We start from the raw sequence: 23,885 nt of genomic DNA, 5'->3' as shown, positions 1-23,885 counted from the left end.
TAGAAATACAATTTGAATAACTTTGATCCCATTTATTTCTTATTAACATTCATGACAAAAATGGTCAGTTTGTTCTCATAAAATCCATGCAACTCACTCTACCTGTCACCCTAGGGAATGTGCCTTTCAATTTCCTTGACACATAATTTTATTAGAAGTATCATGAAATGTCAAGCTAACCATCATTTAGAAAAGGGACTGTCCAACACTCTCAGCAGTACCCAAACAGAAGCTCACAGGGGGTAAAGTTCACATGAGAGAAACTCATTCATCTTGACAGTAGGCTTCCCCTAAATGACAACTCTGCTCCAAAAAGGCAATAACATCAAAGTTTTTTGCAGGTTTTGTCCCAAGGGCCAGGTTCATGTATTTAAAATAGGAGCAATTCTGATATACTTGCACACTATTTGCATATGTCTATCTGGTTTTCAAATTAAAGTTCTATTATGACAGTCCTTTCTATGGCCATTTTGTAATTTTTAGTTTCTCATTTCATTCTTCCTCCCTAAAAAGAATAAAAACCACTCATATCCTTCATACCAAAAGGGTATAGGATACACAGAGAGCTGGGGAAAGAATGAAGGTAATGATAAATATTTTCTAGGGCTGCTGTTGCTCTCCGACACATAGTTTGGAAAAAATAAAAACAGTTCTATAGAGAATTATATAGTAAAAATTTCTTCTCCCTTCAAATTCCAATGGGGGAAATGGTATGTTATTACACTGAGCATATTCTACCATCAACTACCATGTGTCCTTAAAGATAGCTATACATATGACAATATTCTAAGCCAGTGGTTCTCAAGCTTTTTATTCTCAACACCTCTTTATACCTCTAAAAATTATTGAGAACCCAAAAGAGCTCCATCGACATTTGCCAACATTAGAAATTCAGCTAAAAATGTCTTAGTTTCCTTAACATTTATTAATTCCTCTTAAAATAAAAATAGTAAACCTATTAGATATTAACATAAATAAAATATTTTATGCAAACAACTATATTTTCAAAAAAATTCATGAGAAGAATGCCATGAATCTCTTTAATGTCTTGTTTAATAAAAAACAAGCTACCAAGTGGCCAGGCATGGTGGCTCATGCTTGTAATCCCAGCACTTTGGGAGGCCAAGGCGGGTGGATCTCTTGAGGTTAGAAGTTTGAGACCAGCCTGGCCAACATGGTGAAACCCCATCTCTACTAAAAATACAAAAATTAGCCAGTAGCACACACTACAGTGTGCACCTGTAGTCCCAGCTACTCGGGAAGCTGAGACAGGAGACTCGTTTGAACCCAGGAGGCAGAGGTTGCGGTGAGCTGAGATCCTGCTACTGCACTCCAGCCTGGGTGACACAGCAAGACTCTGTCTGAAAACACACCACACACACACACACACACACACAAACACACACACCCTTACTTAACAGAAGATTGTTCATATCTTTTTCTACACTCAGTCTTTCGTAAAATATTGTTTTGGTTGAAGTGTATGAAGATTAAGCGTCACACAGTCATTGGAAATGGGAGAAGTATTTGAATAGCTGCTTCAAATAACTGTTTTAATGTTCTTCTTTGATACTACACCAATGTAGTATCAAAATGACAATTATCATGTGACAAGTGATCTTTTTTTTAAAGTTTGTTGCAATGTAGAATCTAATACCACATATTGCTGAACTTTTCCTACTTTGTTCCATTAAAATCTACTGCTCTATCTTGTTCACTAGGATTTTGTAACATTATGCATAAGTCATTTAGGAAATATTGTCTCCCTGAGTTATAGAGATCCCCCAAATGTTGAAGCATTTTATTATACAATATTTTTAAAAGTCATGTTTTTAGTATTTCTACCAATCTGACAGGAAAAAAATCTAAATATTAGAAAATTGTCAAGCTCGTGGTGGCTCATACAAGTTTCCCAAACTTCTAGTTTTCCTGTGAAAGTTTAAATTCTATCATCGGCAACAAATACTATCAGTTCTTTCCCTAGAAGTGGCATACTCACTTGGCTCATTTTCAATAAAATATTTGCCAAATACTCAAGTCTGAATAACCATAGTTTGTCCATTGTTTTTCAAATGAAAATGGTATTCCATGAAGAAAGCAGCCTGTCCAACTCTCAATTCAATCACACACATTCTTCTTCAAGTCAGCCATAGCTTTCATAAGCAGCAGACATACCTAGGCATATTTCCCATATAATACTCCCATAAGATGTTAAAGATATATATCCAAGGATAGGGATTTATAAGTGCAAGATTTTACTGCCTCGCCAGGGGCATTCTTAAGTGAAACTGGCATTTTTTAAAATTACAAGTGTGCAGGAATGAAGACAGCAGTGACTACTAGTACAGTTTGGGGTGCTGCTTTGATTCATGGTAAGGCGCCAGAAATCTTATCATTGTTGCTTCTGCAGCATCAGTGTGAACAACACAGTGAATAATGCAAATGCTGTCTTAATTTTATTAATATGGTTCTGACCTCATGTACACCCCCATGCCCAGGGGGTCTGGGAGGCACCCCCAGAGATGTGCAGACCACACTTTCAGAATCACTGCTCCAAATATACTTTACAGATTTTCATCACTGCTTAAAAACTACAAAAATTATAAATCTCCCAACTCCTCTGCTGTCATCTAGATTTAGATGTGGTTAGTCATGGAACAGCCTTCAGTCAAAGCTTGTAGGCTTATACTGATGAGATGATTATATGTTTCCAATCAAAGCAAATGAGGATTTCTGCTGAATTGATTTCCCCTTTGGGAAACATATAAGTGGGATTCTCCTGTTTAAAGAGAATGACAGTCTAAAAGTCTTAAATGTAACTCCTCTTCCAAATTTCAATTTGAATGGGGTTTAATGTATGGAATTTCATTATAAATGAAAAAAATAAGGAGAGGAAAAAAACAATATTTTTCATCTAACTTGATCATTTCTTTTCTCTTTCAGTGACTATATTTTTTCATTTATAGAATTTCTATTTTGCTGTTTTCCAAATACATCTGTTCCTTTTTTATGTTGTCTCATTGTTTCTTTGTAGATTCTCTTCTATCCTTCCTATCTGTGAACAGTTTGTTTCTTGGGCTGTGAAGTCTGCCATTTATTGTGTCTGCTAACTCTCTGTTATGGCTGTTTCTTCATCTGATTTATAATATTTGACTCGGTGCTATCTTTGGTGGGAGTTATTTTCCATAGAAGTCTTGCATTTCCTGGGTTAACCTCTATGAGACTGTTCAGGGTATGCCTCTGCTCCAGCTCTATGATGTCAGGACCTTTTAAAATTAACTTCTCAGGGTTTCTGCATTTCATGGATGATGTCAATTTGGACCCCACAATTTCTAATGGCATCAGCCTGGGGAACTGATTTCTCTTGGGTGACTTTTTCCATCTGTGTCCCCGGCAGGCAGCTAGTCCCCTGGCTAGCCTCCAGAGACTATTCTGTATTCCCAAACTAGAGGATAACTTTATTCTGTATTAGAGAAAAAGGCACACTCGACTGTGTGCCAATCATATCAGAACATCACATTTGCTCTCTGTACTGGGTCTTTTTCATTATCATCTCTCATTTCAAGAGAATTTGTCTTGACCCTACTTCCACCAACTGCAGTCACCCTCTTTCTCTACTCCCCTTCATAGTAAAACTCTTCTAAAGAATCATCTTGGAGGAGCCAAGATGGCCAAATAGGAACAGCTCCGGTCTACAGCTCCCAGCGTGAGCGACGCAGAAGACGGGTGATTTCTGCATTTCCATCTGAGGTACCGGGTTCATCTCACTAGGGAGTGCCAGACAGTGGGCGCAGGACAGTGGATGCAGCGCGCCGTGCGCGAGCTGAAGCAGGGTGAGGCATTGCCTCACTCCGGAAGCTCAAGGGGTCAGGGAGTTCCCTTTCCTGGTTAAGGAAAGGGGTGACAGAGAGGCACCTGGAAAATCGGGTCACTCCCACCCGAATACTGAGCGTTTCCGATGGGCTTAGGAAACAGCGCACCAGGAGAATTATATCCCGTACCTGGCTCGGAGGGTCCTACGCCCACGCCCACGGAGTCTCGCTGACTGCTAGCACAGCAGTCTGAGATCAAACTGCAAGGCAGCAGCGAGGCTGGGGGAGGGGCGCCCGCCATTGCCCAGGCTTGCTTAGGTAAACAAAGCAGCCGGGAAGCTCGAACAGGGTGGAGCCCACCACAGCTCAAGGAGGCCTGCCTGCCTCTGTAGGCTCCACCTCTGGGGGCAGGGCACAGACAAACAAAAAGACAGCAGTAACCTCTGCAGACTTAAATGTCCCTGACAGCTTTGAAGAGAACAGTGGTTCTCCCAGCACGCAGCTGGAGATCTGAGAACGGGCAGACTGCCTCCTCAAGTGGGTCCCTGACCCCTGACCCCCGAGCAGACTAACTGGGAGGCACCCCCCAGTAAGGGCAGACTGACACCTCACATGGCCGGGTACTCCTCTGAGACAAAACTTCCAGAGGAACGATCAGACAGCAGCATTCCCGGTTCATGAAAATCCGCGGTTCTACAGACACCGCTGCTGATACCCAGGCAAACAGGGTCTGGAGTGGACCTCTAGCAAACTCCAACAGACCTGCAGCTGAGGGTCCTGTCTGTTAGAAGGAAAACTAACAAACAGAAAGGACATCCACACCAAAAACCCATCTGTACATCACCATCATCAAAGACCAAAAGTAGATAAAACCACAAAGATGGGGAAACAACAGAGCAGAAAAACTGGAAACTCTAAAAAGCAGAGAGCCTCTCCTCCTCCAAAGAAATGCAGTTACTCACCAGCAACGGAACAAAGCTGGACGGAGAATGACTTTGACGAGTTGAGATAAGAAGGCTTCAGACGATCAAATTACTCTGAGCTACAGGAGGAATTTCAAACCAAAGGCAAAGAAGTTGAAAACTTTGAAAAAAATTTAGAAGAATGTATAACTAGAATAACCAATATAGAGAAGTGCTTAAAGGAGCTGATGGAGCTGAAAGCCAAGGGTCGAGAACTACGTGAAGAATGCAGAAGCCTCAGGAGCCGATGCGATCAACTGGAAGAAAGGGTATCAGTGATGGAAGATGAAATGAATGAAATGAAGCGAGAAGGGAAGTTTAGAGAAAAAAGAATAAAAAGAAACAAACAAAGCCTCCAAGAAATATGGGACTATGTGAAAAGACCAAATCTGCATCTGATTGGTGTACCTAAAAGTGACAGGGAGAATGGAACCAAGTTGGAAAACACTCTGCAGGATATTATCCAGGAGAACTTCCCCGATCTAGCAAGGCAGGCCAACATTCAGATTCAGGAAATACAGAGAATGCCACAAAGATACTCCTCGAGAAGAGCAACTCCAAGACACATAATTGTCAGATTCACCAAAGTTGAAATGAAGGAAGAAATGTTAAGGGCAGCCAGAGAGAAAGGTTGGGTTACCCACAAAGGGAAGCCCATCAGACTAACAGTGGATCTCTCAGCAGAAACTCTACAAGCCAGAAGAGAGTGGGGGCCAATATTCAACATTGTTAAAGAAAAGAATTTTCAACCCAGAATTTCATATCCAGCCAAACTAAGCTTCATAAGCGAAGGAGAAATAAAATCCTTTACAGACAAGCAAATGCTGAGAGATTTTGTCACCACCAGGCCTGCCCTAAAAGAGCTCCTGAAGGAAGCACTAAACATGGAAAGGAACAAGCGGTACCAGCCGCTGCAAAATCATGCCAAAATGTAAAGACCATCGAGACTAGGAAGAAACTGCATCAACTAACGAGCAAAATACCCAGCTAACATCATAATGACAGGACCAAATTCACACATAACAATATTAACTTTAAATGTAAATGGACTAAGTGCTCCAATTAAAAGACACAGACTGGCAAATTGGATAAAAAGTCAAGACCCAACAGTGTGCTGTATTCGGGAAACCCATCTCACGTGCAGAGACACACATAGGCTCAAAATAAAAGGATGGAGGAAGATCTACCAAGCAAATGGAAAACAAAAAAAGGCAGGGGTTGCAATCCTAGTCTCTGATAAAACAGACTTTAAACCAACAAAGATCAAAAGAGACAAAGAAGGCCATTACATAATGGTAAAGGGATCAATTCAACAAGAAGAGCTAACTATCCTAAATATAGGATAGTTCCACCCAATACAGGAGCACCCAGATTCATCAAGCAAGTCCTGAGTGACCTACAAAGAGACTTAGACTCCCACACAATAATAATGGGAGACTTTAACATCCCACTGTCAACATTAGACAGATCAACGAGACAGAAAGTTAACAAGGATACCCAGGAATTGAACTCAGCTCTACACCAAGCGGACCTAATAGACATCTACAGAACTCTCCACCCCAAATCAACAGAATATACATTTTTTTCAGCACCACACCACACCTATTCCAAAATTGACCACATACTTGGAAGTAAAGCTCTCCCCAGCAAATGTAAAAGAACAGAAATTATAACAAACTGTCTCTCAGACCACAGTGCAATCAAACTAGAACTCAGGATTAAGAAACTCACTCAAAATCGCTCAACTACATGGAAACTGAACAACATGCTCCTGAATGACTACTGGGTACATAACGAAATGAAGGCAGAAATAAAGATGTTCTTTGAAACCAATGAGAACAAAGACACAACATACCAGAATCTCTGGGACACATTCAAAGCAGTGTGTAGAGGGAAATTTATAGCACTAAATGCCCACAAGAGAAAGCAGGAAAGATCCAAAATTGACACCCTAACGTCACAATTAAAAGAACTAGAAAAGCAAGAGCAAACACATTCAAAAGCTAGCAGAAGGCAAGAAATAACTAAAATCAGAGCAGAACTGAAGGAAATAGAGACACAAAAAACCCTTCAAAAAATTAATGAATCCAGGAGCTGGTTTTTTGAAAGGATCAACAAAATTGATAGACCGCTAGCAAGACTAATAAAGAAAAAAAGAGAGAAGAATCAAATAGACACAATAAAAAATGATAAAGGGGTTATCACCACCGATCCCACAGAAATACAAACTACCATCAGAGAATACTATAAACACCTCTACGCAAATAAACTAGAAAATCTAGAAGAAATGGATAAATTCCTCCACACATACTCTCTCCCAAGACTAAACCAGGAAGAAGTTGAATCTCTGAATAGACCAATAACAGGATCTGAAATTGTGGCAATAATCAATAGCTCACCAACCAAAAAGAGTCCAGGACCACATGGATTCATAGCCGAATTTACCAGAGGTACAAGGAGGAACTGGTACCATTCCTTCTGAAACTATTCCAATCAATAGAAAAAGAGGGAATCCTCCCTAACTCATTTTATGAGGCCAGCATCATCCTGATACCAAAGCCAGGCAGAGACACAACCAAAAAAGAGAATTTTAGACCAATATCCCTGATGAACATTGATGCAAAAATCCTCAATAAAATACTGGCAAACCAAATCCAGCAGCACATCAAAAAGCTTATCCACCATGATCAAGTGGGCTTCATCCCTGGGATGCAAGGCTGGTTCACTATACGCAAATCAATAAATGTAATCCAGCATATAAACAGAACCAAAGACAAAAACCACATGATTATCTCAATAGATGCAGAAAAGGCCTTTGACAAAATTCAACAACCCTTCATGCTAAAAACTCTCAATAAATTAGGTATTGATGGGACGTATCTCAAAATAATAAGAGCTATCTATGACAAACCCACAGCCAATATCATACTGAATGGGCAAAAACTAGAAGCATTCCCTTTGAAAACTGGCAGAAGACAGGGATGCCCCCTCTCACCACTCCTATTCAACATAGTGTTGGAAGTTCTGGCCAGGGCAATCAGGCAGGAGAAGGAAATAAAGGGTATTCAATTAGGAAAATAAGAAGTCAAATTGTCCCTGTTTGCAGATGACATGATTGTATATCTAGAAAACCCATTGTCTCAGCCCAAAATCTCCTTAAGCTGATAAGCAACTTCAGCAAAGTCTCAGGATACAAAATCAATGTGCAAAAATCACAAGCATTCTTATACACCAATAACAGAGAAACAGAGAGCCAAATCATGAGTGAAGTCCCATTCACAATTGCTTCAAAGAGAATAAAATACTTAGGAATCCAAATTACAAGGGACATGAAGGACCTCTTCAAGGAGAACTACAAACCACTGCTCAAGGAAATAAAAGAGGATACAAACAAATGGAAGAACATTCCATGCTCATGGGTAGGAAGAATCAATATCGTGAAAATGGCCATACTGCCCAAGGTAATTTATAGATTCAATGCCATCCCCATCAAGCTACCAATGACTTTCTTCACAGAATTGGAAAAAATTACTTTAAAGTTCATATGGAACCAAAAAAGAGCCTGCATCACCAAGTCAATCCTAAGCCAAAAGAACAAAGCTGGAGGCATCACGCTACCTGACTTCAAACTATACTACAAGGCTACAGTAACCAAAACAGCATAGTACTGCTACCAAAACAGAGATATAGATCAATGGAACAGAACAGAGCCCTCAGAAATAACGCCACATATCTAAAACTATCTGATCTTTGACAAACCTGAGAAAAACAAGCAATGGGGAAAGGATTCCCTATTTAATAAATGGTGCTGGGAAAAATGGCTAGCTATATGGAGAAAGCTGAAACTGGATCCCTTCCTTACACCTTATACAAAAATTAATTCAAGATGGATTAAAGACTTAAATGTTAGACCTAAAACCATAAAAACCCTAGAAGAAAACCTAGGCATTACCATTCAGGAAATAGGCATGGGCAAGGACTTCATGTCTAAAATACCAATAGCAATGGCAACAAAAGCCAAAATTGACAAATGGGATCTAATTAAACTAAAGAGCTTCTGCACAGCAAAAGAAACTACCATCAGAGTGAACAGGCAACCTACAAAATGGAAGAAAATTTTTGCAACCTACTCATCTGACAAAGGGCTAATATCCAGAATCTACAATGAACTCAAACAAATTTACAAGAAAAAAACAACCCCATCAAAAATGGGCAAAGGATATGAACAGACACTTCTCAAAAGAAGACATTTATGCAGCCAAAAGACACCTGAAAAAATGCTCATCATCACTGGCCATCAGAAAAATGCAAATCAAAACCACAATGAGATACCATCTCACACCAGTTAGAATGGCAATCATTAAAAAGTCAGGAAACAACAGGTGCTGGAGAGGATGTGGAGAAATAGGAACACTTTTACACTGTTGGTGGGACTGTAAACTAGTTCAACCATTGTGGAAGTCAGTGTGGCGATTCCTCAGGGATCTAGAACTAGAAATACCATTTGACCCAGCCATCCCATTACTGGGTATATACCCAAAGGACTATAAATCATGCTGCTATAAAGACACATGCACACGTATGTTTATTGCGGCACTATTCACAATAGCAAAGACTTGGTACCAACCCAAATGTCCAACAATGATAGACTGGATTAAGAAACTGTGGCACATATACACCATGGAATACTATGCAGCCATAAAAATGATGAGATCATGTCCTTTGTAGGGACATGGATGAAATTGGAAATCGTCATTCTCAGTAAACTATTGCAAGGACAAAAAACCAAACACCGCGTGTTCTCACTCATAGATGGGAACTGAACACTGAGAACACATGGACACAGGAAGGGGAACATCACACTCTGGGGACTGTTGTGGGGTGGGGGGAGTGGGGAGGGATAGCATTAGGAGATATACCTAATGCTAAATGACAAGTTAATGGGTGCAGCACACAAGCATGGCACATGTATACATATGTAACTAACCTGCACATTGTGCACATGTACCCTAAAACTTCAAGTATAATAATAATAATTTAAAAAAAAAACAAAAAGAATCATCTTTATTTGTGGGCTCCAATTTCTCTCTTCCCATTCTCTCATAAACAACTCTAAACATAATCTTTCCCAAGCATCTTCTAAAGTTACTCCTGTGAAGGTCACCATTGCCCTCCATGCTAAATCCAGGGGTCAACTCTCTATCCTTACCTTACTCAATCTATCAGAAGCTTGTGGCACAGTTGGTCATTCCATTCTCCTCGACCACTTTCTTCACTTGGCTTTCAGGGTTCCATAATCTCTTGGTTTTCTTCTATCTTACTGGTCACTTCTTCTCAGTCCCCTTTCTGGTTCCTCATTTTCTCCCCAGTCTCATAAAGTTGGAGTACAAAACTCAGGGCTTGATCCTTGGTCCTTTTCTGTCTTCCATCTATTTATACCCCCTAACGGAGCTCATCCAGTATTAAAATTCTGTCTTTATATTTTTTAGTTGTTATACTGTACTTTTAAATTTGTATTATTCTTATCATTGTATTTTTATTGATGCTTAATAGACATATATACTTCCAGGGTACATAAAATATTTTGATACATTACATAATGTGTAATAATTAAATAGCAGTGATTGGTATATCCATCACCTTACACATTTATCTTTTCTTTATGCTGGGAACATTTGAATAACACTGTCTATATTCTAAAGACTCTCAGAATACTTGACATCTTCAATTGTACATCTAAGGGACATCTCAAACTACATACATCCAAATTTTAACTCCTGATGTTTCCCCTAAATAAGCTGCACCCCTACAACCTCCCCATTTCAGTTAATGACCACTTCTTTTTTGACTCCTCTCTTTTTCTCACAACTGACATCCAATATCTGTAAAACAGAATGGCTCTACCTTCAAAATTTACTCAGAATCCAAATACTTCTCATTACCTCCAGTGCTATCACACTGGTAAGAAACACCACCATATTTCTGTTATTATAGTAGCCTCCTTAATTCATCTCCTTGCTTTCACACCCTTTTCCTCTTATAATCAATTCTCATACTAGCAGCAAGAGCCATCCCTTTACAATGAAAATCAGATCATGTCACTCCTCTGCTCAAAACTCTACAATGACTCCCCACTTCACTCAAAGTCAGTCTTTACCCTGGCCAAAAGGTCCTATGTAATCTCCTTGTCCACCAGTTACCTCTTTGCCGATCTCCCTTGCAACTCTGCCCCTCACTCACTCCACCCCAGCCACAAGAGGCCTGGAGCTGTCCCTCAAACATGTATCAGGCATGTTTCCATGGCCTGTAACACTTTGTCTATAGATATTTGCATGGATAATTCTCTCATTTAAGTACTTTGTTCAGATGTCACCTCATCAATGAAACCTGCCCTGACCACCCAAAATGTGGTTCAGATGTCACGACTGATCCCACATACACACACGTCAAGAGGGTATGAAAGCGGGTACTGCTCACATAATAAGACCCTGCAAGAAGATCAGAGCAGGTTCCCAAACAGGTGGGAAAATGTATGGAGAAAGCAAGGAAAAGAGACTGGCTTGGAGTTTTATGGTGGTTGGTGGGTGGCACTGAGGTAAGAGTTCCTGCACATGGGCCAGGACTTACATGGTTTGAACTTTCCACTAACACCAAAGGAGGGAACAGATGGGCTTTCTTATCTGCTTGCTCAGGTCAGGGGCAGAAAGAGAAGGGGAGTGGTCGGGCTTGAAAGCTGTCAGCCATTGAACATCAAAATGGAGTCACACTCTTTATTACAACCACACGATTTTAAAATGGTAACTCATCCCCCTCCAACCTCTACTCCTTATATTCTCCATAGCACTTATCATTTTTGCCCACACTCTGTAATTTACTTGTGTTTATAGTTTATTGTCAGCATGTTTATTATCTATTAGAATATAGGGCAAGATTTTGGACAATATTGTTATATATTTTGTCTAGATTGTATATATGAGTATTGGGCCACTGATACTTGCCAGGAGCTTAGAACAGTGCCTAGCATATTGAAAGTGCACAAACTTATTTTTTAAACGAATTAATGAATGATAAGAAATGTATGCATTATTAGATGAATCATTATTGAATGTGTCAGAGGACCTCATGATAGAAGTGTTTATCACAAATGGCATGGAGAAACTCTTGAATGTGGATGTCCATATTATTAAATATGAAAAAAGCGCTATAATATTATTTTTACTACTCTACCTGACTGCTTATATATCTGTGAGCATATGGATACACAAATTGTATTCTATGCATCTTTATATCTTCACTGCCTAGATCAGAGCCTGGCAGTGAGAGAGTTAACAGATACTGGTTGACTAAATAAATAAATCGATGAACAAACTAAATGAAAGAGCTGACACTAACAATTGCAGCACATTTAAATAATTAGCCACCTACAACAGTTTATTAAACAGTTCAGTGCAATATGATGCAGAAACTGTTACTTTTTCAAAATAGGTTTGTTTTTAATATTTTAATTCAATGTTTTAGAAAAAAAAACACTCCATAGCTTTTACTTGTAAAAAGGTTTAGTCTTTTTAAAAAGTAAATTAAATGTATAAAAAAATCAAAGCATTGTTAATTTGTTCATTCTATATATGAAATTAAACAACCCAGCTGTGTGCCTTCATAAAATAATTGGTTTATTGAGAACTGTAATTTTTCTTTTTTTTTTTTTTTTGAGACAGAGTCTTGCTCTGTCATCCAGGCTGGAGTACAGTGGGGCAATCTCAGCTCACTGCAACCTCCGCCTCCCGGGCTCAAGTGATTCTCCTGCCTTAGCCTCCCGAGTAGCTAGGATTACAGGTGCCGCCACAAAGCCTGGTTAATTTTCATATTTTAGTAGAGACAGGGTTTCTTCGTGTTGGCCAGCCTGGTCTCCAACTCCTGGCCTCAAGTGATCTGCCCACCTCAGCCTCCTAAAGTGCTGGGATTACAGGCATGAGCCACCACACCCAGCCAGAGCTATAATTTTAAGTGAAATCATGTATGAAAACTTCCCTGGATAATAAAAAGCAAGCATACTATGGATATAGGAATTTCTAAAACTTACATAAAATTTAAGTCTATTTAATAAACTAGGTTGAAGGAACTCTCTTCAAAGGTATCCCTCCCCTGTGCATGGAGAGACGCACCTGTATGCCGCCCGGTGCCTCTGCAGAGCAACTGCAGCCAGCTGAAGCCGGGCCTCCACCACAATCTCCAGCTCGCCAGCGGAGCACTGAGACAGGGTCTTCTGTTCCACCTCGGACAGAAGGAAGTTTAGCCTGTCCTCAGCTTCCATCAGTAACATCGACTAAGGAAAGGATACCATACATCACGTGAGTTCAGAAATAATACAAATACTGTCTCTTTCTTCTTTAGCAAATATTTTTCATGTACTGAAAAGTAACAATGAATGGAAGACCAAAAAGGAACTTGGTATCTAATTATCAGAGAAGAGAGTTCAGCAAAAAGGAAAAAGGCAACAGAAAACGAAAAGGAAAGTGAAAGCAAGGGTCAGCATGCATGACAGTGACCTTTTCTTGTGTGCACAGCTGGTGCTTACTATTCACAGTAGTTATGTTCTATAAAGTTCTTGCAAACACTGATTACTGGATACTGAGCCATTGCTCCTAGGGGAGACATGGAGAAAAGTACCCGAGAGCCTCTGGTCACAACATTTTCATTAACTGCTCAATACACAGCCTTGTTTAATGTGTGTTTATGGCTAAGGATATATAACAGTATATTTAATATATACTGTTAATTTGCTAACCTTGAACTCACAGCCAATAGCACTCACTTCTGAAGGAAGCTTATCTAACACATAGTTTCTCCATAAGGGACACCACAGCCCTCTTAACTTAGAAATGCTCCACAGCACTTCAGCACTATGCTGGAGGGTCATTGTAAATATTGACAAAAATTCAAAAAGCATGGTACTAAATAGACCGTGAAAAGGACACTTGTTTACAGTATGAGAGTGGCAACAAAAAGTCAGAGCATCTCCTTGTTCAACTCAGCTGGGAATGTGTGCATTGGGCAGCTCAAATTTTTCTGTGCTCTGCGTCTGTTCACGAATAGCCAACAGAGTGCCAAGAGTATTGATTTTCAGGCTACAAATAAATTTCAGTAGATCTGCAAATTAGCAAACACAGAATCTGTGAATAATGTGGATCAACTGTATTTCAAGTTAAAGTATGGTCACCTAGTTGGTATAATGTGAAGATAATGAGATTTTTACAGTAGACAATCAATAGTAAATAGCAACCTAACATGGCAGAAGATAAAGGGACCAACCAATCTTTCAAGTGACAGGCCACTAAAAATGTATTTGTGCAGAGCAGTGAATATTATATAAACATTAGGGCAATTCAGTATAATGTTTAAGAACATGGATTTTGAATCAAAAAGATGTAGTCTTTCTCCTGGATCTATATTTTATTAGTTGTATGATATTAGTCAAATTCTTAGATGTCTAAGCCTCAGTTTTCTCATGGTTCAGCACAGCACAGTTCAAAATGATTGCTACCTACATCATAAAGTTATAAAAATTAAATAATCATGCAAAAGCTGTTGTTGCCATTGTCATCACTATTATTGGGAAATGATAAACAGGGGATGGAATACTTATATCCCACCAAATAATGAATCATGTTTCTTTGTTTTTTCTTTTTTTTTTGAAATGGAGTTTCACTCTTTTTGCCCAGAGTAGAATGCAGTGGCGTGATCTTGACTCACTGCAACCTCCGCCTCCTGGGTTCAAGCGATTCTCCTGCCTCAGCCTCCTGAGTAGCTAGAATTACAGGCATGCGCCATCACGCCCAGCTAATTTTGTATTTTTAGTAGAGACAGGATTTCTCCATGTTGGTCAGGCTGGTCTTGAACTCCCGATCTCAGGTGATCCACCCACCTCGGCCTCCCAAAGTGCTGGGATTACAGGTGTGAGCCACCGCGCCCAGCCGAATCATATTTTCTGAAGCACCTTAATCAGGCTGTGAAGTCAAAGCTGGACACCACTGGACATCTACTTTTCTCATGAGGAGTAAACTCCACCTCTGGCTCCAACCCATTCTTACACAAGAAAAGGTAACTGCTCTCACAAAAGCAAGCATAACTCTGAAAGCAGGCCCATCCAGGGCCTAATAGTGGATTTTTGGTAACTAACTTATGGTTTGAAAACAGTTTCAAACTTACCTTTAGCATGCTAAGAGTGATCTCATCTTTAAGTTTTGTAAGATTATAAAATGAACTTCCATCATCCTTTGAATATATCTCTATAAAGACACAAAATTTTGGAAGGACCAAGGATATCTATGGTTAGTTTAAATATTAATTCTAGGTTTATTTTATTTTATTTTGAGACAGGGTCTGGCTCTGTCACCCAGGCTGGAGCACAGTGGCACAATCTCAGCTCACTGCAACCTTCACCTCCTGGGCTCAAGCCATCTTCTCACCTCAGCCTCCCGAGTAGCTGGGACTACGGGCGCACACCACCATGCCCGGCTAATTTTTGTATTTTTTGTAGAGATGGGGTTTCACTATGTTGCCCAGGCTAGTCTTGAACTCCTGAGCTCAAGTGATCTGCCCACCTCGGCCTCCCAAAGTGCTGGGATTATAGGCATGAGCCACTGCACCCACCATAATTCTATTAATAGTTTTTAAAGCTCATCATTCACAGGAAAACTATCCATAAGTTTAATAATTTTTTAAAAAACACAATGATAATATAGAAACACGGGAATATAGAAACATATTCCTGTATCAAATAGTCCCTAATGTCATATATTAGAAGGCTGAAGCTGATTCTTACAACAAATCAGACAATTCTGAAAGCATTTTTTAGGTATTTAGTGATGTTATTCAAGTTATTGGCTACTGATATAGTTTTTCCTCTTCTGGGATCCCAGGACTCCTGAAAGCCCTCTTCCAGGTATTTCTAACATTTCAATAAGATCTCCGTGGAAGCATCAGTTCTGCTGATGTGAACAAGCCCCTCAGTCTAAGAGCTGAGCGTGAGACCAGTTGGAAGAGCAAAATCCACAATACTCAAATATCTCTTTCAAAATCTCCATCCACGATCCAAAGCCTGCTCTTATTCTGAACAGGGGAGAAGTGAGAGAATTCAGATCACAGTCTTTGCCTGCTTCATTCAACTGGGCTTCTAGACTGTGAGAGAGAAAGATAAACCACAAATCATTTGACTACAAATGACAGAAACATATATCCACCTGAAGAAATTAAGTTTGTTAAGTGAAAAGAAAAATTCTGAAATAACATGAAACTTAATACACCGAACTTCCTCTCCTCTTTCAACAGCAACACTTCCCTACCTGGCTAGTCTCCTAAATTATGAGGGTCTGAATCTAGGGGTCAGCTGAGGATGAGGGAGGGCTAGGGCTCTTGGAAGGCCCAGCAGGAGGATCTGGGACTGGGCTTTTTCACCTAAGGGAGAAAGTAAGAATGACAGAGACAATGATGGAGACAAACCAAATGCCTGAACATGGTACAAAAGAAGCCTGGAATGCATGTTACCATACAAAAGACCCTAGGAAGAGTTTAACCTAGACATTTTCATGAACCCATGTGTGATAAAATTAACATGGGTCCCACATGAGTGTTCTCCTCTAGAATAAAAAGAAGAGCTAGACAGATAGGCCATCCATAGGCGAAGAGATATAGGAGTCCTGATGCCTTAGGAAGGCTAGTTACCTGCCTGCCACTCTACATCTCACTGACTTCACCTTCTCCATTGCATAGCTGATACCAACAAAACAGGAACCCCAATGGGATGACCAGCAAAAATAACACCATATCTAGGATCTGTGTTTCAGACTAATCATGTTCACTTATATGCATACTCCTCTCCTTTCTGAGCACCTGGCAAGCTATACTTCCTGGCCTCTTTGCAGTTAAATTTGGTCTTATCCAATTACATAAGAATTCCAGACTAAATTCCAGAGTTCCATTTAAGGGCTCATGTGCCACCCTATGGCTTTCTAGGCAAGGTCAGAGCAGAGTGTTTCAGATGGTGTGCCTCCAGGATAGCAGCACTTGGGTACCTGAGTGGCTCTGCAAAACACAGCCCCTTGTCAATCTGAGCAAGAACTAAACCCTTGCTGTGTTAAGCCATGATATTTAAAGACTGATTTGCTATGACAGACCAGCTTAGCCTGACTTCTACAGGGGGGCTCAGTAGGCAAGAAGAGGAAACTCAAATGGGAAACAGGACTGCTAGGAGCAAGCATGACAATTTGAACCCAAAATAATAACAACACTTATGGAAGTGCAAGCAGAGTACCAAAAAATGCTTTCTGGAACTAAATGCTTTGTCAAAATGCAGATTCTTTCAATGTTCAGGCAGGTTTCAGGCAGATGTGCTTCCAGCAAAATCACTGATCTAAAAGAATTAAGAGAAACATCTCTAATCAAAAAATCAAATTTTCTAAAATAAAAGAAATAGATCTCTTATCCGCATTTATGGAAGCCAGAAGACTAGGATTAACATCTAGAAATACTGAGGAAATGATAGAAAATCTACATATTTAATTCTAAACCAGTAATTACATATGTAAAAAGTTAGTACTAAATAAAGTTATTGAAATTGAATGGACATGCTAAGGGAAAACTAATAAGAATCTAGAATTAAAATCAACTAAAATCAGGAGTTGGATGTGAAGTGAGGTGATGTCACCTGCTGAAGGGAAAAGCACGAGAGAAAAAGGGAAACTGAAAGTTTTTCAAAGTCTTTAATTTCAGTGGAGTAGCCTGGTAAGTGAACTAGCTGCTATGTTATCTACAAGTAATAGTAGAGAATATGGGCCTAATTGTGAACTCCAGGAAGGGAACATAAAAAGGGCACAAAATATGAAAAAAATGAGAAAATATATTATGTTCTTGGGTGGGAAGACAATAAAAATATATAAATTACATTGAAATTAATATAAGCATCTCAACGAATTCCAATGAAAAAGCCAAAAGTGCCTTTTGTCTTTTGTTATCATAGTTTTATTGTTTAGAATCAGATTGAATTACCTTGAAGTATGCAGGTAGAATATTCCTAAGAATATATGAGGAAAATAGGAAAAAGTGAAGGGTGAATAGTGATGACCTTAACAGACAAAAGTACTAATATTTTTCCAGATTGTTCTTTCAGGAATCATGAATCCAGCAATACTTCACCCCTTCTAGAACCCACAATCCATTGACACTACCAGTGTTTCACTGTTCCCTTTCCCTCTCTTCCCCCTGCCATCTCATCCCTCCTTACCCAGTTTTAGTTCCTTAGTCCATCAAACATAATCACTCTTGCAAACACCTTAAATTTCCTTGCCTATCTCTCCTTTATGGCACCCACCTGGTCAATCCCCAAGCCCCTGCAAATCCAATTCTCTGTTGACATTGGCACCCCTGAATTTTAATGTGGCTGGGAAAAAACGATGCTAACTCTTCTCACTTTAAATTCATACCAGAAATGCAAAAAGGCTCTGCAAGCTGCCCAGAAGTCCTGCTCCATTTCCCTAGTCCATCTGCCCTCCTACGCTCTAAGACAACTACTTCATCCCTTCTCTTCTCTCCTTAAATCTCCAACACTTTCTCCCTGCTTCTCACTCAGTTGATGTCTTTGTTTGCTATTCCAATGAAGAAACCACAGAAATTAGCAAATAACTTGCAAACATACCCACAATACATCTCTCCATCCATTAGCATGTGAACCTATACACTCTGCCCTTCAACTTGTCATTATAGGTGAATTTTATGTTGCCATGTGGGGCCAAACCCTCCATTTGAGTACTAGTTCCATTCCCATCTTGCCTACTTAAGGGTATCATGTTAGATATCTCCTCACTCCACACCTTGCACCATCATTGTTTTCCCTCTTTCTATTTGATGATTCCCACCAAAACAAAAACAGACTGCTACTTTTTCAGTTTTTTTTTTTAATCCCTCTTTTGTCCCTTTCAGCAGCCTCCCCATTTATCTCCATTCACTCTGATTCCCCTGCACACATTCTGTTTGATTCCACTCCAATAAGGGTTAGTTCAACAAAGTTTATCTTCTAGATTCTTCAATGACATTCCTTTTGTTAAGTCCAACCTCCATCCTCCTTGGCCTTTTGATTCAATTGATCACTCCTTCCTCCTCAAAACACCTTGTTCACTCATCCTTTCTCAGTCTCCTTTGTGGATTCTTCCTCATTTATTTGACCTCTTGCTGATGAACCCAAGCATTTATTCCTTCACCTGTCTCTTCTCCATCTAAACTCATTGCCATGGAGATGACGTGTGGTCTTAGGCCTTTAAATACCATCTATAGACTAATGATTGGGAAACATTTCTTCAGTGTGGACTTCTCTCCTGAGCTCCAGAATCATATCTCAAACTCTCTACTCTTTAGTTCCTCTCAGGTGCTTAATAGGCATCCCACACTTAACATGCCTCAAAGTGAACTTCTGATCTTCCCTTTCAAATCTTTTTGACTCCACCTTCAAGGTATATCCAGAATCTGGCTACTTCTCACCAACTCCACTGCTACTACTCTTGTTGAAGCCAACATAAGTTCTTACTTGAATTATTCAATAGCCTTGTAAAAAGAAATATGATTATGCTCTTATATATTCACCCTGTTCATTCCCCTAACCCCATAGCCTAACCTAGTCTCAATACAGAAACCAGAGTTAGGCTTTAGAAACTTTTAATTCTTCCTCTTAAAAATTTTCCAGTGGTATTCCAACTCACTCAGAATAAAAGCCAAATATTTTATTATGACTTTCAAATCCTTTCATAATCACTCTGTTATCTCCCTGACAGCATCTCCTGGAACTTTCACCTTTGTTCACTGGGCTCCAGCTGTTCCTCAAGCATGCCAGGCACATGCCCATCTTAGGGTCTCGGTATTTGTTCCCTTTATCTAGAATACTCTTCCTCAGAAACTCACATCTCATTCCCTCTCCTCTTTTAGACCTGTGCTCAAATATCATCTGTTTATTAAGACTCTTCCTGATAACCCTATTTTAAATCACACCCCACTCCTGCACTCCCTAACCCCCTTTCCTGCTTTCCAAAGCACTTGTTACCATGTAACCCACAATGCCTTTATTCATTTAATTTATGTATTTTTCTACCATAACAAGTTTTAAGAGAGTATTTTTTGTGTTTATTTTCCCTGTTATATTCTCAATTCTCAAACAACATAGGAGGTAATAAATAGTTTTCAGTTATAAAATCAAATTAACTATTTTATTAACACAGGAAGCCAGGAAAATCAGTAGTCCAAAATACAGAATCAAGAATCATACCCTATTTCACTTAACATAATGTCCTCCAGTTCTATCCATGTTGCTACAAATGACAGGAGTTCATTCTTTTTTATGGCTGAATAATATTTCATTGTGTATATATATCATATTTCCTTTATCCATTCATCCACTGCTGGACACTTAGGTTGATTCCATATCTTGGCTATTGTTAGCAGTGCTGCAATAAACACGGCAGTGCTGGTATCCCTTTGATAAACTGATTTTCTTTTCTTTTGGATATACAGAAAAGATTTCTGGATCATACAGTAGCTCTACTTTCAGTTTTTTGAGGAATGACCATACTGTTTTCAATAGTTGCTGTACTAACTTACATTCCCACCAACAGTATATGAGCATTTTCCTTTCTCCACATCCTCACCAGCATCTGCTGTTTTCTGTCTTTTTGGTAAAAGCCATTTTAACTGGGGTGTGATTATATCTCACTGTGGTTTTGATTTGCATTTTCCTGATTATTAGTGATGTTAAGTATTTTCTCATATGCTTTTTGGCCATTTATATGTCTTTTGATAAATATCTATCCAGGTCTTTTGCCTACTTTGTATTTGAATTACTTGTGTTTCTTTTGCTATTGGGTTGTTTGAGTTAATTATATATTAAGTGAAATAAGCCAGGCACAGAAAGAAAAACATTGCCTGTTCTCACTCATATGTGAGAGCTAAGAAAAGAATTGTTTTCATGGAGGTAGAGAGAACGGTGGTTACTAGAGGCTGGGAAGGGGAGATGGGAAGAAGGGATGAAGAGAAATTCATTAATGGGTACAAACATACATTTAGATAGAAGAAATAAATTCTGGTGTTTGATAGCACAGTAGGGTGATTACTGTTAACAAGAATATATAGTATATTCCAAAACAGAAGAGAAGATTCAGAATGTTCCCAACACAAAGAAATGACAAGTGTTTGAGGTAATGGATATCCCAATTACCCTGATTTGATCATTACACATTTTATGTGTATATAAAAAAACATATACCCCACATACATGTACAACTATTACATATTAAATTTAAAGCTGAAAAATGAAAAAAGAATCATAACCTGGTACATATGAGAATTTATTATATAATGAATTTCTTATTTCAGTGAGGAAACGATAGATTTTTTAAATAAATGATAATGACACACTAGCTATTCATCTAAACTTACAAAGGATATAACATCTCAGGCAAAAGAGACATCCAAAGTCTGAAACGCAGTAAGTAATGGTGAGCAAAGGAAACAGCAAATAAGTAGGTAAAGCTAAACAACTATTGAATGGAAAAAAAATAGTATAATGTATAAATATCAAACTAACAAAAAAAAATAAAACTAAAACCTAAAGCTATCAAATCATAAAAGTAGGAAAGGGTGATCAGAACAAAATGATCTATGAAGAGGGTAGAGATACTAATTAACTTTAAATTTTAAGTTAAATATGACACATCAATTTCATTCCTAGATATATAGAAGCTCTTACTCATAAGCACTCAGAGACATGTATAATAATGTTTATAGAAAACAGTCTAAATGTCTATCACCAGTACATGAAGAAATAAAGTGAAAATAAAGGAACCACAGCTACAAACATAAATACAGATAAATCTCAAAAACACATTGTTCAGGAGATTAACTTCTGGCATCCCAATGTGAAGAGCTCTATGAACCCACTTTACCACTAAATTAGTAAAAATTATTGGTTTTTTAATGCTTAAAGTCTCTGGAAATGATTCTAAGGTCATACAGCAAATGATTAAACATCTAGTCAAGAACACTTACTAAAATGTGGTGAGAACAGTACTGCAAGTCTGTGGTATTTGGAGAAAGATGACTACTTCTCTTCCCTCTGCCTGTTCAGTGAGATGGAAACTTCACTTCAAACTGGCACAACTAAGCAGACAGGGTTCCCTTGTTCCACCCAGCCTCACCACCTTGTGGGACAGAGTCTCTAGCTTAAGCAAAGTAACACTGAGAACACAGGAGCCCCTCTAAGTCTTTTTCCCAACTCGTAAGTGTAGTGAACAAAGAAAATAATAAAGATTGAAATAGATAATAATAAAACAGAGAACAGAAGAAAAAGGAGAAGAAATCAACAAAATTGAAAAACCTATAGGTAGACTGAGAAAGAAAAAGGGAGAAGACTCAAATTAATAGAACTGGAAATGAAAGAGGAAACATTACTACTAACCTTACAGAATTTAAAAAAAGAATTATAAAGGAATACTATGAAAAAATTGTATGCCAATAAATTAAATAACACAGATGAAATGGATGAATTCCTAGAAAGACACAAACTACCAAAACTGAGTCAAGAAGTAGATAATTTTAAGAGAACTACAAGTAAAGAGATTGAATTGCTAATCAAAATGCTATCCACAAATATAAGTTCAAGCTCAGATGTCTTCACTGTTGAATTCTACCAAACATTTAAAGAAGAGTTAATATCAATTCTTCACAAACTCTTCTAAAATATAAAAGAGGAGGGAACACTTCCCAACTCATTCTATGAGGCTATATTAATTATGCCTTTACATTTTCTGTATGTCTCAAGACCAGCCTGGCCAACGTGATAAAACCCCGTCTCTACTAAAAATACAAAAACTTAGCTGGGCATGGTGGCAGGAACCTGTAATCCCAGTTACCCAGGAGACTGAGGCAGGAGAATTGCTTGAACTTGGGAGGCGGAGGTTGCAGTAAGCCTAGATGACACCATTGCACTCCAGCCTGGGTGACAAGAGCAAAACTCCATCTCAAAAAAAAAAAAATTCTGTATGTCTGATGTAGAAATGATAACATTTGGGGCCTTGCTGACCTCCCAGTTCCTAGAGATGGTAAAAGACTCACCTGTGAGTACACCTTTCATGTGCAAACTAAAGAGCCCATGCCCCCACCACCTCCTTTATTAGGCTCTTACCCCAGGCCACCCTTCCCCTGCCCTAATCACCCCAAGACCAGTTATCAGATATCTAGAGACAGCCCCTATGGCCCCAGGGCTCACTGAAATTATTCAAACTAAAATTATTCAAATACTAAGCCTGTTCACTCTGCTTTACCCATCCATTTGCATAGCAAACACAGTAAAGGCTCTTCCTCATGTTTCCCTTGCACTGCCCTCTGCCTCCTGAGACGCAGCCAAGCTCTCCTGTGTTCCCTTCTCCCACAGTGGTGTGGCGCACCCTTCCTCTTGGAAACTGTAACTATTTTTTCAGTAGCAGTCATCTGATCTGTTGGTCTCACCATACCTGAATAATAAAACCTACATTTTAAAATAGAGGCCCCAGAATTACTCTGATATCAAAAATAGACAAAGACACTACAAGAAAACTGCAGACCAATATCTCTTATGAGTATAAATGCAATCATTTTCAACAAAATGCTAGCAAACAGAATCTAACAAGTAAAAAGAATTATTGGCCACATGCAGTGGCTCACATCTGTAATCCCAGCACTTTGGGAGGCAGAGGCAGGCAGATCACTTGAGATCAGGAGTTCAAGCCTGGCCAACATGGTGAAATCCTGTCTCTACGAAAACCACAAAAAATTAGCTGGGCGTGGTGGCAGGCGCCTATTGTCCCAATTACTTGGGAGGCTGAGGCAGGAGAATCACTTGAACCCAGAAGCAGAGGTTGCAATGAGCTGAGCTTGCACCACGGTGCTCCAGCCTGGGCAACAGAGTAAGACTCCATCTCGAAAACAATAATAATAATAATAATAAACCATGATCAAGTGGGACTTATCCCAAGAATGTAAGGTTGGTTAAATGACCAAAAATCAGTTAATGTAACATACCATATCAATAGAATAAAAA

At 39.1% G+C, this 23,885-nt stretch overlaps 1 protein-coding gene across 1 annotated transcript in view; it reads right to left on the bottom strand.

Moving 5' to 3' along the window:
• Positions 1-23,885, bottom strand: part of CFAP54 (cilia and flagella associated protein 54) — a 397,088-nt gene that overhangs the window by 150,948 nt on the left and 222,255 nt on the right. Inside the window, exons 50-51 of the mRNA XM_034934266.2 lie at positions 14,981-15,060; positions 12,937-13,097 (exon numbers count right to left, since the gene is read on the bottom strand). Coding sequence (XP_034790157.2) covers positions 12,937-13,097; positions 14,981-15,060 — 241 coding nt within the window. The remainder of the gene's footprint in view (positions 1-12,936; positions 13,098-14,980; positions 15,061-23,885) is intronic.

This window comes from Pan paniscus, chromosome 10, assembly GCF_029289425.2.
Source record: "Pan paniscus chromosome 10, NHGRI_mPanPan1-v2.0_pri, whole genome shotgun sequence".
Lineage (NCBI taxonomy): Eukaryota > Metazoa > Chordata > Mammalia > Primates > Hominidae > Pan > Pan paniscus.
Note: the sequence above shows the minus strand (reverse complement) of the source record. Positions and strands in the feature narration are given on the sequence as shown.